The sequence below is a fragment of the Lethenteron reissneri genome, chromosome 49, assembly GCF_015708825.2.
Source record: "Lethenteron reissneri isolate LAM-NWPU_2019-01 chromosome 49, ASM1570882v1, whole genome shotgun sequence".
In the NCBI taxonomy this organism is placed as follows: domain Eukaryota; kingdom Metazoa; phylum Chordata; class Hyperoartia; order Petromyzontiformes; family Petromyzontidae; genus Lethenteron; species Lethenteron reissneri.
The window spans coordinates 2071422-2089501 of record NC_083827.1 but is presented as its reverse complement, the minus strand read 5'-3'; the positions used below and the strand labels follow the sequence as shown (position 1 = coordinate 2089501).

The 18080-nt window shown below is 49.3% G+C and overlaps 2 protein-coding genes across 3 annotated transcripts in view; both read left to right on the top strand.

The window, feature by feature from the left end:
• PDCD5 (programmed cell death 5) overlaps window positions 1-18080 on the top strand; it is a 483454-nt gene that overhangs the window by 32192 nt on the left and 433182 nt on the right. The gene's annotated exons all lie outside the window — the stretch shown is intronic.
• Window positions 8-18077, top strand: LOC133354940 (zinc finger and BTB domain-containing protein 17-like). Of its 2 annotated transcripts, XM_061572148.1 has the most exons (10): window positions 8-427; window positions 2511-2620; window positions 4106-4330; window positions 6191-6878; window positions 9734-9863; window positions 10292-10506; window positions 12048-12182; window positions 13154-13470; window positions 14408-15286; window positions 15317-18077. In XM_061572148.1, the coding sequence occupies exons 1-10, from the start codon at window positions 394-396 to the stop codon at window positions 15680-15682; spliced, it is 3099 nt and encodes a 1032-aa protein (XP_061428132.1). In that variant the 5' UTR covers window positions 8-393; the 3' UTR covers window positions 15683-18077. The 2 variants fall into 2 exon arrangements, with proteins under 2 accessions (XP_061428132.1, XP_061428131.1); XM_061572147.1 differs by having other exon boundaries at window positions 14408-18077.

The window sequence follows — 18080 nt, the reverse complement described above, 5'->3', positions numbered from 1 at the left end:
GCTTATCACGTGGAAATGTATTGCAGCCAAATACTCTAAACGCACGTTGATGATAAATGTGGAGGGAAAACCGGAGGACCCGGTGAAAAATCGACGCGACCATGGGGAGAATATGCAAATTCCATTTTTTGCGCAAGTGTGCTGAACATAAGCGACGGGAAAAACAAACACTTTTTTCAAAGTAGGTAATATCGTGCATGTGACGTTCATGTGGCTGTGTTGCATGTGTGTTTGCACCTCCAATTAGCACGGTTGACTACATATAGTGTGAAAGAAGTTCTACATACAAACATACATGTGAATGTGTTGTTCATCCTTGTGCCTCCCCGTGTGTGTTGTAGGCAGGGAAACGCTGGCAAAGTGTGCGTCACTGACAACTGCTTTGCCACTGAGATGCTGGCCACTCTTAACCAACAGCGGCTGCAAGGTACGAGGTCACACGAGTTGAACGCGATGCTCGATGGAAGCCCTCGGGGTGTCAGCAGCTGGGCATTGCTGCTCATTCAATCCTCGGTTCTGCACCGACACTGCCTCCATCTCCTAATTTGGTGCACCAGGCACAGAGAGCAGTGCTCATGTGGCCAACGAAACTCCCGTGCCACTGTGTGGATAATGTTGCTGCCTTGATTCTGCTTGTACTCTGCGGATGTTGCCTTATAATTGATCGCCGGAAGGGAATAATGTTTTTTTTACGAGTGGCTAAATACCCGAGGAATTATTAAAATATTGAAACTTTGTCATGGTGACCATTCGCGTTAGGACCACTTTTCACACCAACTGGTTACCCTACGGCAGTGCTTCTCAACCGCTCTCATTCACCAGAAAAACTCTTGAGCTCGTTTGAGCCTCACAGCACACCGAACACTCACCTGGCGCCTGGGTGGGAATGCATTGAAGCCGATTGATAATTCACAATCTCTTATCGAGAACAAGGAAATTGAGTGGCTCTACCAATATTCGTGCTCAGGTTTTGTCCAACTGCTTGGGTGTATTTGTGTCTGTGTGAGTCAGTGTCTCTGTGTGTGTCTCTGTTTCTGTGTATGAGTATTCAGGTCTGTGTGAGTCTCAGTGTCTCTATTTGTGCTAATGTGTCTCCTGGTTTCTGTGTATCTGCTTCATGTCCCGTGACCTGTCGGCAAGCCTTCGACACTTCACTTGGCCTCGGAGTGCATCTGGCCTTGGCACAGGCACCGTGGTGATGTCACTGCGACTTAGTGGCGAATGGCGGCTGTTGTTATTGTCCTCCATGTACTACTCACAGCCAACACCACTCACGACTATCTTAACTGCTCCTGGGCCTCCCCTAGATCGACTCGGCCTCAAATGAATACCTGGTGCTATGTGTAAACGTCGCCACGGTGGAGACGAAGGCGGGGGGGGGGGGGTATGGTGCTGGCCACCCACCACCGTGTGTACCGTGACAGCCTCCATAGTTGCTCACTCGCAGTACTTGCCCCAAAAGTCTGTTCAGGCTACACGGGGGGAGCTTTTCCTTTGTCCTCCATGTCTGTGTGTCTGCCATACCGCACCGTGACCAATGGAGAGGGGGGGACTGAGGGTTTGGAGGCTTTGGGTTTCTTTCCTCTGCTATAATTCCGAGAAAACTGCGGCACACCTGGTGCTGTGTGCCGCAGCGGCACACCATTTACGAAGCAATTCCCTGTGGTCGGCGGGAGAGCGCTGGGCACGAAATGGGAGACCACTGTTCTGTGGGTGCAGCTTCTTCCCACAGTTGCCTCGTGTATAGGATACGGTTCTAACTCAATTGATCTGCCTTTTTATAATTACAATTTACCAGTTTCAAAGGCCCCCAAAACACCCAAGTGAACAGCAACAAACGGCACGATTTAAGGCGTTCATGGTAGTGTTGACGACGATGATGCAGCAATAGCCTTAGATATGATCAAATTCCATGATCGTCATGAAATTGCATAGCGATTTGTGTGTGTGTGCTTGTGCTAGTATGTGTTTGTGCTTGTCTATGGTGGTGTGTGTGTATAGGCGAGTGCGTGTCTTTCGTGTTGGTGTGAAAGTGGGCACAGGTGTTACATCTGCCAGTCATCTCGGTTAATCAACCCGGAACACCTGGGTCTGTCCCATAACCTATCAGCAGTGAGCCTTCCACACTTGAAGTGATAACCTCAAAGTGCATCTAGGCTGGCACATGCTGTGGTGACATTACTGCCACTTTGTGTCTAGTGGTGGCTGTTGTTGTTTACGCCTGTGTTTACACATGTGTGCTGACGGTGTGTGCGTGTTTAGGGTTTATGGGTAGTGGTAGTGTCGTGGTCATCGCACTGCGCTCTAATCTGGCGGCCTGAGTTCAGTTCTCCTTCATGACCAATAACAGTAGCCAAATCAGCCTTAAACAACAAGCTGGTGCAGTGTGTAAACACATCAGCCTTGGGAAATGAAAGGCAGCTGTGCCGTGTGTTTGCTCGCATCACTTGCCTCAAGAAGTCTGTTAAAGGCTATGCGGGGGAACTTTGTCTCTGCTGTGGTGTGTGCAGGCGAGCACTGTGACGTGACGGTGCTGGTTGGCGGACGCCTCTTCTCGGCTCACAAGTGCGTGCTGTCCGCCACCTCGGGCTACTTTGCCTCGCTGTTTGGCTCACGCGAGGTACATTCCTGCTCCTCCGAGAATGGCTCCCATCTTGACGTTTCACAAATGTTTCCTGCATCGGTGCTAAACGTTTTGACAGTCTTGTCCCTCGGTTCTGAGACCGAATGAATGGAGTCGGGTCACCCTTTTCGGCGTGATCGCGAAGGGCGTCGATGGAGGAGGTGACGCGGGAAGAGGTTACTCGCACCGTGTAAGGCGCAGGGTAAAGTTGAGTGGCGTGGCTGATTTTAAGGAGGTGTCGTGGAGGCAGTGGCGTAGTAATGACATTATCAGCTCGGGGGGTGGGGCCCCAATATTTGACTTGTCTCGCACGGTCGCACCGAGGCTGTTATATGTTGCGGCTGCTCTTGGCCAATCGCGTCATTACGCTCATGGTCTCAAACATTTAACGCTGTAGGGGGGCGCTCCGTCTTCGCAAAATGCAGCCACTTCAGCTCCTGAGTGCCTTTGCAATATTACGTAACTGCTCTATTTATTAAAAAAGGGGAAAAACCTATTCTCATATTTTGGTACTGGCAAAGGATGTCCCATGATGAAAGCGTTCTCGCAAAAATAAATTTAAACGGCATTTTAATTAAGTTTGTTGTCTTTTTACACTTAGTGAAAACATATCTCGTGGTGGCTGTCAAGGGGGCCCCAACTCGTAGCTTTGGCCACCAGGAGGGGCCAAGGCACCCTCGGACCCCACACTCGTTACAATAGTGATTTATTTTCCCGCGATTCGCAACCCCGGTGAGAAAATCTTGTGGGTGGTACGTCAAAATCAGTTCTCGTGATGTCGAGGCAGTTGGAAGCCGAATGTTGGTTCGAATTTAGATTTTCGACTGTTTTATGAGGACTGGTGTGTTTTGCTGCACCCGTGTACCGCCAGTACGTCCATTTGTCTGTTGTTTGAATGCCTTCAGGGAGGAAGGAAATATGACAGCCACACACACGTGAAGTGTTCGTGCATCACAGAGCCCAAAGCGCATGGTGGGCAGGGTGGGAGGATTTGTAAATTAAAACGCAAAAACCTGATCTGTTGTTGTGATAATCACATGATCCTGTCAGAATGCGCATTGCTTGTCTAGAAACATACCTTTTTTAATGTATTTTTAGCAAAACTGTTTAGTGTTGCAGGGACACATACAGTTTAGTTTACTCAGTGTTGCAGCCTTTGTCAAATGAAGCAAAATTAATAATCGAGTAGTTTAGAGCAATGTTAGTGCTGTAAAGTTCTACCATTTAACTTGAGTTTTGTCTCATCCACACTGTTTAACTACTGCACTGCAGGTCACAACAATTATCGATGCTTCTTCCCTTGCACTCCATATCCCACGGTCTCTTTTCCCATGTTACTTGTCTTAACCCTCATCACAACTCTGAGAGTGCTGTTTATTGCTGCCCATTTGGGCCTGTGCTCAGCAATTGTGTAAAAAGAATCCCGGGCTTCACCCGCGCTTCACTCGTGCTTCACGCATACGTCGTCTCGCTATTCTGCAGGTGGCGGTGATGGACCCATGGCAGGGTGGATTGAGGGGGAGGAGCGCACCACTTGGCCGGGACACCGTGGAGGCTTTGGAGGCCTGGGCCTTTGAGCTCATCCTGACGTTTTTCTACACGGCGCAGCTGCTCGTGACCGACAAGGATGAGATGGAGGGCCTGGAGCACGCAGCCCAGGTCCTGCAGGTGCCGGCCCTGCTGCGGCACATCGAGGCCATCCGTCAGGTGAGGTCCTGCCAGCGTACTCCGTCAGCAGCGTGGCGCAGTGGTCACACTTGTTCCTTACAGCAAGAAGTCCCGAGGTTTGATTCCTGACTCGAGCGCTTTTATGCGTGGAGTTTGTATGATCGCCCCATGCTCTGCATGGGTTTCCTCCAGGTTATTCGCTTTCCTACCCATAGATAAAAATAACGTGCTATGTAACTGGTATTGGCCAAGAATCCCAATGAAAAAAATGTACCTGCACGTTGCTCAATTGGTGTCATACACAGAACAGCATCATCGCACCCTCCTGAAAAAACTTGGCAGGACCCTCCTCAAAATCGTTGAGATTCAGTGAGGCCTTTCAAGGATGATTTGTGAAGCTTCCAGAGGGCTTCGTCCATTTATCATTTTGAGAGGAAGCAGAGGTCTGACCTGTAGTCCATATTCCATCTTGCTGAGTGGAAAGTAGCACTCATTTGGGGTGGATATCACTCATTAATGCCCCGTCTGTGAGTTAAACTAATCTATTTTTATTTTATCAGGTAAGGCCCACTGAGCTATATCGCTCTTTTTCAGAATCGACCTGGCCCCAAATGTTATCTCAACGAACTGGCTTATGTGAAATTGTATCGCAGGCAAATACTTTACACGCATGTTTCTCAATGCGGCATCCAGGTCATGTCTGGTGTTTGTGCCAATCTCACGCTCCACTTGGTTGATGTAAGCGATGAGGTCGTAGCCGTCAATGTGGTCCGGTACCTTGCGGCTTCCTCCTGGGTTTTCGGCACGAGGGGTGCCACGGTGGCGAGATGTGGGTTCGATTCCGACCCTGACACCTGTATATGTAGATGTAGGTTCAATCCCGACCCTGACACCTGTATATTTGGGAGTTTGCATGTTCTCTCCGTGGTCGCGTAAATTTTTTCTGGGTCCTCCAGTTTTCCCCTCCACATTTGTAAACATGCATTTAGAGTATTTGCCTGCTATATATTTCCACGTGATGAGCCACTTCGTTGAGCTGTCATTTTTGGCCAGGTCGTTTCTGAAAAAAAGTTTTATAGCTCAGTCAGCCTTACCTGGTAACATAAAAATAGTTTAGAGTTTGTTGGACAGCGACGACACTGTTGTCTTTGGTCGTCTTCGCCCTTTGCGAGAGACGAATCTTCCACGGGTGTTCGGTAGATGCGGAGGACTGGCCCCTACGTCTCTTTGAATTGGGCCCTGAGGACTGTTGTGTACATTGTTAACCATACCAGGAGATTGATGTTTTTACATCTGGAGACCTCTTGATGACATTTGTTTGTGTTGATGAGCAGCACATCAATGCAATAAGCTAGTGTGCCTTATGTTACTTAAGTACAAGGTAAAGGTGCGGCCCTGCAATTGCTTGCTCACACCACTGCTGGTGGAGAGGCCTCCACGAAAGGGAACCCGAGGGTATTTGGCCTACTCTTCCATGTTGACCAGACGTGTTGGAAGAGGTGGGCGTACACGCACTTTGTCCCACCGCACGCGACCCTGCCAATCGACTCACTGCGGTGAACTCATCCACACTACCGGGTTGGCAGAGGCGGAGGGGGGACTTAAGAAACCTGCCCCATTTCAAGTGTCGTCCTGGAAGATGGAATTGTTTCGATGTATGTTGAACGTCTTCGTACTGTAGGTAGCCAACTGCTAATCGGAGGTGCGGAGGAACAACAACAAAAATAAACACAAAAAGCAGTTCTGAGTAAATGAGTTTTCAAAATTGAAACGGCGGCCTCTATATCGCCAAGTCCAATGTGCTAACCATTATACCACTGTGGTAGCTCCCATTATTTTAAATACCTGTGAAATACTTGTTGTCCATAAATCTACACGTATTATGTGTTGCCTGCACAGGCTCTCGTGGAGATGGAGCAGAATATGGCTGCCGCGCAGAGCGAGCATCTCGACGAATCCAAGTTTGCCAGCTGCCACGATACGAACGCAGACCCCGAAGCATCAACCTCGGCCACGAACACGGAGCGGCACTTGGATGACCATGACGCTGACGTAGAAAATAGTCATGGTGCAAATGACGGTGATGATGTCCCAGCAGTGGTGGATTCTGGCCAACCGGAGAAAAGCAAAGTCCAGGATGAGCCAACCACTACTGACTTACATCCCAGTGGGAAACACGATGTTGATGGTGGTGAAGGTAGCCACAGTGTCGGTGAGAGCGGTGCCGGTGCAGCGCAAGTCCAGTGCTCCGATGAGGACAAGTGGACACAAAAACAGTCGTCCAGTCGTCTCAACGAAATCATCCAGAAGCTGGCAGGGCAAACGACGGCCACAGTTGTGGTTAAGGCTGCCAAGCGATCCAAGGCCAAACCTGTCCGGAAAGCCAAGGAGAAGGTGGCTAATGCCGCCACCAGCACCACCACCACCAAAACTGAGGAGGCTGGCGACGGCGTTGACTCTGAGAAAGCAGAGGGCACGGTAACCAGGAAGAGATGGCAGAAAAGCGATGGGCTACACTGCGCCGAGTGTTTGCTGACGTTCGAGACCCCAGCCGACCACCGCGCTCACCGCAAGACTCACTACAAGAGTAAGTGTCTCGCTTTGGGTGTGCGTCCCCCCATCACGTTGCCGAACGACACACCGCAAATTAGTCACGTGGTGTTGGTGATGCTGTTGTTGCATTGGCAGGGGTACACAAGTACAATTAGCAAAAAAAAACTCGACACATACGGAAATAACACTGATTTTATGTGCTATGAAGAAGAATCTAAACATCACCTGTTTTTTTTATTATATATTTTCCTTTTAAGGCCAGCAGTGTTATTTAGGAGTGTGAGATTTTTTCCGACAAATGTGTGGCCGCTGTGCAATTTACAGACACTCATCTATCCGGTGAGACTGCGTGGGATGGGCCAATCGCAATAACATGTTGTGTACAAATAGTCAGGCACGTGAGATCAGTGGTGCAGTATAATCGCTCACAGAAATATAAATCGCAAGTGATCGTCCAGTCGGGATACATGCATGCGAAATGGCCTGCGCCATGTTCAGTGCACAACTCAATCACTCTCCTCTCAGAATAAGAGATATGAGCTGGAAAATGTTTCACCACCGTTGAATAGGTGAAGGGGTGGAATCGCCATGGACCCATCTTGTTTCGGACAAGAATATGACATTTAAAACCCGTCTGCCTTTTTGCGTGCGAAACAACAACGTTAGCTAAGGTCTTTAATCCAACTAACGGTTTTGCATGGCTGGACACAAAGGAATCGCTTCCTGGTGACGCAACATTATTACCCGGCTGGGGGTCTCATTTGATGGATCCCAAAAATTTGTTGGGTTGGACCATAATACGCATGCTTCATGAAAACACATGCACACGCAAACACGCACACTAGAGCACGACCGATGCCAGATCTTTGACGCCGATACCGATTTTGGAGAGTCCTAGTCCAGCGATTGCCCATATAGCGAGCGATATTTTATTGAAAAAATTGCAAAATTGAAACTTCTATTTTATTAAACTTTCAAGATTTGAGAACATTTAACTTAAATTATACTATGAACGAGCAAGCAATTTAAAAAAATACACAGTTTCAGTTTCATTTATTAGGATTTACCCTGTGAGCCATTCGGCTCTTGATTTGAGTTCAACCGCAACAAACAATTAAAATTACAAGATACACCTAAAATTCATTGTACACAAATCTGAACATCACATACGTAAACAATAGACTCCTACAGAAAAAGCACAACCCGTCCATGCTGTGTACACACCAATAACTTTTTAACGGATTCATCATAAATTGTCGAAATACTTGCAAATTGAACTTAAGCTTCGATTTAAAGCTTTCGTGACTGCAGGGATTAATCATCTTGGCTCTTTCGGTAAAGTCACGTAGAAGGGAAGTAATAAAATAATAAAAATAAAACATAATAAAATAATTCTCACGACGTATCGGCCACAACGCAAGCAGCCGTCCTCAGGTGAAGAAACAGGTCTGTCGAGAAGACAGTGTCGACAGACCTGTTTCTTCACCTGAGGACAGCTGCTTGCGTTGTAGCCGAAACGTCATGAGAATTATTTTATGTTTTATTTTTATTATTTTATTACTTCCCTTCTACGTGACTTTATCGAAAGAACCAAGAAGATGAACTTAAGCTATTTTGGCAGTCAGGCAGTGCTCAGACATCAGAGTTCAGGTCTCTCGTCCTGCCACTCAAGCAGTGACAGATTGTAGCGAAGAAAACACAGCAGCTCTGCATACTCACCATCGAGAGGGGCTCTTTTATTAGAGCTCCCTCTACCGGATCCTTTAGCAAATAGCAATACAAACTGCCAAACGTACATTTACAGGAAGAAGAATCGATTTGATTTGGTTCGTGATAAATTAAAAAAATTGGGGCACATTGGTGGCATAAATGCCGATAGCAATGTTCTTCAAAAATCCGGTCGGGCTCTTAACGCACACCGACGACACATTCATAGGAGCCGGGTATAAATGGAAACCTACAAGCAAAATGAGTTGAAACACTGAATCCGCCAAACGAAAGGAACTCATTGCAGACCCCAAGGTTAGCAGGGGAAACGTCCCGAGCCACTCACCACAGATGCCTTGTTTCTTGTTTTTTTTGTTGCCTGCCCTGATCACGATGAACGTCTGGGGAATTTCCGCAGATTAATTCGGTTTGGCCACATGTTTAGTGCATCCCAAGTTATATTGAAAAGTGCTTATTTGTGTCTGGATTTTTGAGGTGTGTACACGTTGCATTAAGGAGCTGTTGACGGTCCATGTGCTAGATTACTGTTTGTGAATCGTGGGATTGCGCGTGCAATATTTGTCGCCGAGCATGAGCTCGTTATGTGCCGCATGGCATATGTTACCACAAGTATAGTTGCACAATTAATGTTACTAGAAGTCTAGTTGATGTAATAACTAACATACAAAACGTCGTATTTTTGAAATTTCCACCATTATAGCGCAAATTTATCATGAAGGCGCTATGCTTCACAGACCGTCTGCAGTAAGGGGTTATGTGTTGCTGTGTGTAATTCCAATTGAATAATTTGCAGGTATTTTTGTTCAAATTGGACCATGGCACCTGGGACGCTATGGCCTACTCTTTTCAAAGAGACATCACAGGATCTTTAACGGCCAATGTGAAGCAGACTGCGTGTATTTGTATGGTTAATACACCTTCAGAGTTAATTGGGGCTGCCCGCCGGATTCGAGCCTTTGCAACAAGCAGCGAAAGCGCTGCCGATGGGCCATGTCACCGACGTACAATTAACAGTTGATGTGTGTGTGTGTGTGTGTATATATTTATTTGGCTTGTATATGCAGCCTCACGTTTTTGACAATGTTGATGATTAAACTTGACATCGCAAGTGTTGAACCTGTGGCAGGTGGGAAACGATTAATCTGTTTCCCATGTTGGCAGGAGCAAAGAAGGAGATGAAATTCGAATGCACCACATGTGGAAAGACGATGACCACCAGGCACAGCTTCAAGGAGCATCAGCGACTGCACACCGGAGAAAAGCCGTACAAGTGCAGCCAGTGCGACGCCAGGTATGGGCGTGCTGTGCGCCCCGTGCGGCCTGTTCGCCACGTGACCGGCGGGAAGCGTTTGCACGGGGAGCGTAGCTGCCGGAATGCGCCAGTGTGGGGAGGACGCATCGAGCAGAGAGCGCTGCGATCGGTGGGAACCGGGCTCGGTGGGCCAAGTCTGGTTTTGGGCCGTTCCGGGATTGACAATGTGGCCCGGGCAGGCTGCCCAGGCTTTAGGCTACCAGGAGTATTGTTACAACTGTGGGTCAGGGCGTGCATCAGTTTTGACATTTTATCCGAAAAAGAAATGTCAAGAGCGCGTAAAGATGAACGGGAAGCGAGTGGTTTTAAAACTACGGCAAACTTGACCGAAAAAACTGTGGCAATTTCCGAGGAATGCGAACTCCCGACGGTGTCTCTCTGCCACTGATCGATCCGACCGCCCGCAGTTTCACGATCCAGACGAACCTGCGGACGCACATGCGCAAGCACAGCGGCGAGAAGCCGTTTGTCTGCGAGTCGTGCGGCCAGTGCTTCCGCAACCGCTCCACGCTCACCGTGCACCGGCGGCGGCACACGCAGGAGCGCCCCTACGCCTGCACGGTGTGCGGCGCGCGCTTCCGGCAGAGCGACTCCTGCAAGACGCACATGCGTATCCACACTGGTGAGCGACAGTGGCGGCGATGGTGATGGTGGCGGTGATGGCCGCGAGAGGGGATGCCCGGGTGCAGTGCTTTGTGCGGTGGGGGGGGGGCGATGCCTGAAGGTGTGCCGTGTTAATGTTGTTACTAGATTTTTTAAAAGATTTCTTGGTACAGATGAAAACAGATGGGGATTAGTCCACCTCCTGTATTGCCTTCTGGCAAGCCAGGATATGGCACCTCGACGCCCACAGGAAGGCAGTTTCGTATTTGTGCGACTCGCCAACCCTGCGCGGTGCCGGATTGGAGACGTGCATAGCCACCACCGGTCCATGTTGGGATGTCTCTTCTCATGCCTTCATTATTAATAATATTAATAATTTGGTACAGCTGATATTCACACCATTATTATAGCACAAGGCTATCATCAGGAAGGCACCGCTTTGTTTCACGACACAATCTGCAATCGTTTGACGGTAAGGGGCGATGTTGCTGCTGGGTGTCATCACAATTTAGTAATTTGCAGGTAATAACAAAAAAAACCAGGGTGACCTTACGGCTCCTGCACCCACGGTGTTAACCAGGGTGACCTTACGGCTCCTGCACCCACGGTGTTAACCAGGGAGACCTTACGGCTCCTGCACCCACGGTGTTAACCAGGGTGACCTTACGGCTCCTGCACCCACGGTGTTAACCAGGGTGACCTTACGGCTCCTGCACCCACGGTGTTAACCAGGGTGACCTTACGGCTCCTGCACCCACGGTGTTAACCAGGGTGACCTTACGGCTCCTGCACCCACGGTGTTAACCAGGGTCGGCCTGCCAGATTGGAACCGCGATCCTCTGCCGCAGGAACACACCTCGAACGTGCGCTAACGGTTGGGATGGGTTTTTATCTTTAAATTTATTTGGTTTTACACGTTTTACGCAACGTAATCCTGGATTTGATTATTATTTTCAAAGTATCATGATGATTACTTTAAAACTATTTTGATTACGATTCTTAAAATAACGTAATTGAGTTTATTTTTTTATTTTAGAAATAACAGTCCTCGACTGCTACGCTGAGAGAGTGGGCAATGTAGTAGTTTACACCGTGCACCATGAACCCAGTGACCTGAGTTCGATTCCCGGCCGCAGCTAACATCATTGGTGAAGTGATATCTGAAACGGTCCTGGGCAGCCCCGGTTCGTCATCCGACACTGACCAATTTTATGAAGTATGGTCAAACAACCCCCCCCCCCCCCCCTCCGGTGACTAATACGATCTGGTGAGGCCTTCAACAGTAGCTTGCAAATAGGGTTGTAATTATTTTTTTTCAGCTGTTTTGATTATAAACTGAAACAAAGGAGTAACACTACGGGGTTATTGGTAATCTGCTCTGGTCATCTGAATACAGCGGGGATGCCTTGGAATGCATTGCTTCCCAAGACTTGCGTGCATTTTTTTTATTTAAAAGAAAAAATGTTTCTTGAGGCATTACACTGGCCATGCCCAACACCCCTCCTTTAAGTTAGGGCTCCCCCCCCCCCTCCATCTCTGAAGGCAGTCCTCTCTCGGCAGGAGAGAAGCCGTTTGAGTGCAACGTCTGCGGGAAGACATTCGCGAACCGCGGAAATCTACCGAGCCACATGCGCCTGCACACGGGGGAGCGCTTGTTCCAGTGCGAATACTGCGGGAAGAAGTTCACCCTCAAGGGTAAGGCGTGGGGCTCCTCGTCCGCAAGCTGCCTGCCCGCACGCGTAGCAGATCCGACGGGGTGGTGGCTTAGATCCAGTGAATTGTTCTGCAATCCTAGAGTTTTGCGTTGAACTAAGACCCTTATCTAAAACACCGGGTTCTTGTCTATAGCATCTGGCAATTCGCCAGCATTGGTTCAAGCAAGCCTGCCTGCTGGTGAAGCACTCTATTAAAAAAACTGGTCCAAAGTTTTCTTGTTTCGAATTAATGCTGCTGCAATTACGTGCTCCCAGAAGGGCTTTATGGCTGATGGGATGTTTAAAAAAAATTAGTTTAATACTTAATGTAAATGGGACAAATATGGGACGGAGACTTATTGTAACTATTTTGCGATCCTATAGGTGTCACTCCCCTTGTTTTTAAACTCATCCCTGAGGCTAACCGCAAAGAAAACACCACGAGGGGGGCATGTTCAGGCGGTGCCAGCGAGCGTGTGGACAGTATGTATGTATGATGTGTTTGTATGTATAATGTGTTTGTATGTATACTTGTTGAACTTCTTTCACACCGTACGTAGCCAACCATGCTAATCAGAGGTGTGCGGGGGAAGGACAACAAACTCAACACAAAAATAAATTCGAAATAAATGAGTTTTCACTCTCAATTTAAAGGTACATAGTTCCAATGGCTTCCTAATATGGGGAAGGAGCGTTCCAGACGGCCACAGAACCGCATATGAAAGCGTGCGATGCAGCGACTGTCTTTTAGCCAAAGTGATCACGAGGTAAACACGGAGTCGAACCTGTGGACATGCCACACTGAGTTTAATTTAGGTGGGCGTTTTGTTTTCAGAGGGTTCTGCTTTTCATAATTTCACAAGCTCACAGTTTCACGACGCATCCTCGATCCCGAACCGGAAGAGAAAACTGCGGCGACCGCACGGCTGGCGCTCCTAACGATCACGACGCTCCCTTCCACCTCGTCCGCAGGCACCATGCAGAAGCACGTCAACTCCATTCACAATCCACAAAACGTCGTCAAGCCAAGCAGCAGCTCCTTGGGGCGCCGCCTGGTCAAGGTGGAGACCGTGCAGGAGGAGTACTGCGGCGTCACCACCAGCACGCTGGCGGGCGGCTGCTTCGAATGCAGCGCTTGCGCGCTGCAGTTTTCGCGCCAGACGGAGTTCGTGGTGCACATGGCCGGTCACAACGGCCTCGAGGTGCTGCCCTGCACCGTGTGCAAGAAACTGTGCGTGGGACAGGAGGCACTGGAGCGCCACACGAAGGCGCACAAGCACGTGTGCGAGGTGGGCGGCGGCGGCGAGGGGTGTGCGCGATGATGCGGGTGACGTCTTGGGGAGCCGTGCTATGAACCCGGCGACCCGGGTTCGATTCAAACTCACAGTCGACACTGGTGATGATTATCCAAACTGGTCCTGGGCATCGCCTAGGTTGACTTGGCCTCAAATTAGTACCTGCTGCAGTGTGTAAACATCGCCACTAGGGAGACAAAGGCGGCCGGGCGTGGTGCTGGCCACCCACCCCCTCTTGTGCCGTGCTGGCCTTCGTAGGTGTTCACTAACAGCGCTTGCTCCTACAGTCTCTTAAGGCTTTGCGGGGGATGCGTTGTATGTTACGTCTTGGTCTAGAGTGAGGTCTAGGGTTGAAAATGGAGGAGCAGGCTCACTTCTGTCTTGGCCTTTGGCGTGACACCTGAGCCTTGATAGGTCAGTGACTTTATAGCTGGGGCTCTTGTCAAAGCATTCTTATTATTTTGTGCTCGTCTGTTCAGGAAGGCCTCACCGAGTTTCATGTCTGTGAAGTAGACGGTGCATATTTTTAAGGATAATACAACCGCAGTATTTATTAGGGAGTAGCTTTTAAATCGGTGGACTGTTCCTTTTGTGGTCTGTTCAAGGGAGAGTGAGATCGTTGAGACTGCAGTAGACAGACACTGAGGATATTGTGTACACTGTCACGTGCACGCACACTAAAATGTTATATATGCCTGCCAAAATGTATAGAATATGCAGAGACCTTGCTAGATGCGTGACAATCAAATGTTCTAATTTACAGACTTGGCATCAATGACAGTGGCAGTGACACGAGAAAAAAATATTTACTCCAGCACCGTAAAGTCCCGACTGACCGCAAGACCTCTGTATGCGGGGTGCTTGGAGTTGTGTATTTGTAGTCTTGAGTCGTTCTCTCCGTCCTTCCCCCTGCCCGTCCTCTCCTCGCTAGATCTGTGGAAAGAACTTCACGTCATCAAACAACTTGACCCAGCACATGAACCTGCACCTGGACGTGCGGCCCTACAAGTGCCAGTACTGCGATGTGGCTTTCCACCGCAACAACTCGCTGTGGTCGCACATCAAGGCGCGTCACAATTACGGCTTGCCGGCCTACCAGTGCACGCATTGCAACAAGCGCTTCGCCACTCCATCGCAGCTCACCCACCACCTGCGCTACCACACGGGGGAGCGCTTCCACGCGTGCGAGCTTTGCGGCCGCATGTTCGTCAACCGCAGCGGCCTGCAGCGGCACACGTGCGGCAAGCCGGTGGCCGCGCGCCGGAAGAGGGGGCCGCTCGAGGAGGGGGAGGAGGACCAGCTCCTGGCGGAGAACGGAGAGGGAGCCCCGGTGCCGAACCCACGGCCGAAACGGCAACAGAGAAGGCGTTCGAAAGCTTTGCTGGTCCAGGAGATTGCCCACCTGGAAGAGGAGCAGCAGCAGCAGCGGATTGTCCAGGAGCTTGTAGCTCATCAGGTTGACCATCCGCACATAGTTCAGTTGCAGCACATAGACCACCGGCAGCAGGTTGCGGAGCATCATGTAGTTCAGGGACAGCAAATAGTCAATACCGAGATTTACCAACAGCACGTAGCTCAGCAGCAGCAGCTTGTTGAGCAGCAGGTTGCCGAGCAGCTACTCAGCGAACAGGAGCAGCAAATCCACCAACAGCAGCAGATGGCACAGCAGGAATACGGCGATCAGGAGCATCACATTTACGAGGAGCACATTGATCAGGAGCATCAGTTTGAAGGACAGGAGATGGCCGAGCGGCAGCAGCAGCATATTACGCAGCACTATATCGTGCAGGAGCAGGTCGCCCACGTGCAGGTGCAGCAGGAGCAGCTGAGCGAGCAGCAGGAGCAGCTGAGCGAGCAGCACGTGCTGCTGCAGCCGGGGCTGGACGTGCGGCCGCTGCGTCAGCAGACTGTGCTCATCCTGCGCACGTCGCGATTCCCCATGGATGACGCGGCGCAGCGCGTGCAGGCCGCCGCCATGGCTATGGCAGCTGGGAACATGGTGGCCATCGAGGCGATGGGGGAGGAGGGGGAAGCGGCACAGGAGGCCGTGGAGATCGAGGCTGCCATGCAGCAGGTGGTCGCCGTGGAGACGGAGGGGACCTTGCAGCAGGTGGTCGCCGTGGAGACGGAGACCACCATGCAGCAGGTGGTCGCCGTGGAGGTGGAGATCGATGGTTCGGAGGGGGCGACTCGCGGCGACTGCTGATGAGAGTCGAGCACAGGAGAGGCGGGAGAATCGCCGGGTGCTCGCACAAAGCTTGGCACGTTTCACCCGTGGGTTTTCACGTTTCGGGGATGGGTGGCCTTTTTATATTGAATATGGTGGGTAACTTAAAAATGTTTCTGCTTTGTGCTCGACTTGGCGGATGTAACATTTCATAAGACACGCTGATATTTGAGACTGTTGACAAACCAGAAGGTTGATCAAACATGCTAAAGTGAATGTAACATTAACTGTCGGATAGGAGGAGGGTACGCATGGGGTTGAGAGAGTTAAGGGCGTGAGGATGAGTGGACGAAGAGAGGGTGTCGGGCCAGACCACGGTACCGTAGACTCCCATCTAATAAAGTGTGCAGGTAATTTATCCACCACGCGCGTTCACTGCCCGTGCGATTGAATCACGGATGCTGCCCCAACCACACCGAAGTCTTTTGTAACAGGATGCGTATCGGAAATAACACTCATTTGTGGAATTTGATATTAACTTACTTGTGAGCATGGCAAGCAGTTGGGTTTCCGCACGCTTTTCCTTCACTGCTCGTCAAGAGAGGCTACTTTTGAGGTCGCTTGGCTTTTGCACGATTGGGATCACCAGATTTGTGCAAAGAGCGGAGATCTCATCACTGCGAGCGAGCACGAGACACCAACAGCGGCCCCCACTGCCGTCTCTCCAGGCGCCTTCAAATGAACGCTGCCTGGCTCTCACCACGTGGTGGAACTGAAGCTGGGGGATGTTCCTCGCCATAGCAATGTGGAATTTCCACCACCCTCTGGGGACTGCCAACAGAATGGTTAATAAGGAAGGTGGCACATTTGTTCTGGTTTTTTTGTCAGAGGCGTTGTCAACGGTGGTGGCTGTGGTTGAATGCGGAATTCGATGAGCTGTCGCACGGGGAATGGGAGCACTGGCCATGCTGCCAGTACTTTGAGCAAGGTTGCTGGATGATACAACTCGCGCCACAAAGTTGATGTTCCTTTCTAACTTAAAGCGTGTATATAGCCAGATTGAAGAGTCCCGAGACTTGACTTTTTCAACTGCGAAAAGTTTCCCACGTAGGGGGCGATGATTGTGCTGTGTAATATTCCAATTGAGTCATTTGCGGGTAATTTTTTTCCTCATTTGGCAAATTTGGACCATGACGCGCCGGCACGCAATGCGTATTTTTTTTATTACACCCACAGTATTAACCAGGGTGGTCACTGCAATCGAACCGTAGAGTCTCTGCAACAAGTGGACGACACGTTACTGCTGGGGCCACAAACGCCCCAAATCACTGCAGTGATTCGATGGGGCTTGCTGCTGGAGTTAGAGCCACCAAACATCAAAACTATTTAAAATATAAATATTTAAAACAAGTGCTATGGGGGTATTTTTTTAACGAAAAAATGTGGTTATTTTAAAATAACTAGATAGCCGAATGTAGAATAACGCTGTAACAAAAACATTTTTTTTTGTTCCTGAGTATGAAGTGTTATTTTCCAATTTCTTATGCCGCAAAGGTACATGGCTATTATTCCCCACAAACTTTGCTTTTGTGACCAGGACAGTGATATTTAGAAATTTACCTAATTTCAATGAGAAAACGTGGTGTGCTTTTTTGTCATTCCTTCACATAACGCCCTGGTCACAAAAGCAAAGTTTGTGGGGAATAATAGCCATGTACCTTAGAGGCATAAGAAATTAGAAAATAACACTACCCAGGAACAAAAATCGTGTTTACAATGTATAATTAAACAAGGCCCCTTCGCGCTGTGGGTCGTGGGGGGTTTCCTGGTCATACTTCACCACACTGGGCAGTACGGGTCAATGTGGGGGGGGGGGGACTCAGGACTGGTGCAGATATTAACTGTCGCCAGTATCCATCTCGGGTCGCTGTGTTCACAGCGTGGTGCATGCACGATCGCAGCACTACCACTCCCCCAAGAATATATGGGTGCAATTTATGGGCGCATTTTTTCTTTTAAACGTTGCATGTATGTGGTGGTTAAATTTTCGTTTCATTTTCTGCTTTGGCAAATATCGCCGTGCTAAGAGTGAGTATGCGAGGGGGTCTAAAGCAAGGTGCAGATTAGAACGGTCTACCAACTGAAGTCCAGTCAGTTGTGAAAATCTGTGCTTTTAAGACTGGATTGAAAGCATTTATTTTCTCTTCTGTTCAGTTTAAGTTTAATTTTTCTCCATTATCTGCGCTTCCGTATCGGATTCTTGCGGAATGATGCATTATATATTTTGGTTAGATTTTTGATTGAGCGAAAAAGATTGCTTTTATCAGTGGCCACGTAACAGTGTGTTCGGAAGTCAAGTGACCGTTAAATAAAGTTTCCCCCAAAATAATGAAACCGTAAATCTTGTATAGGACAACCTGGGACACAGACGAGATGT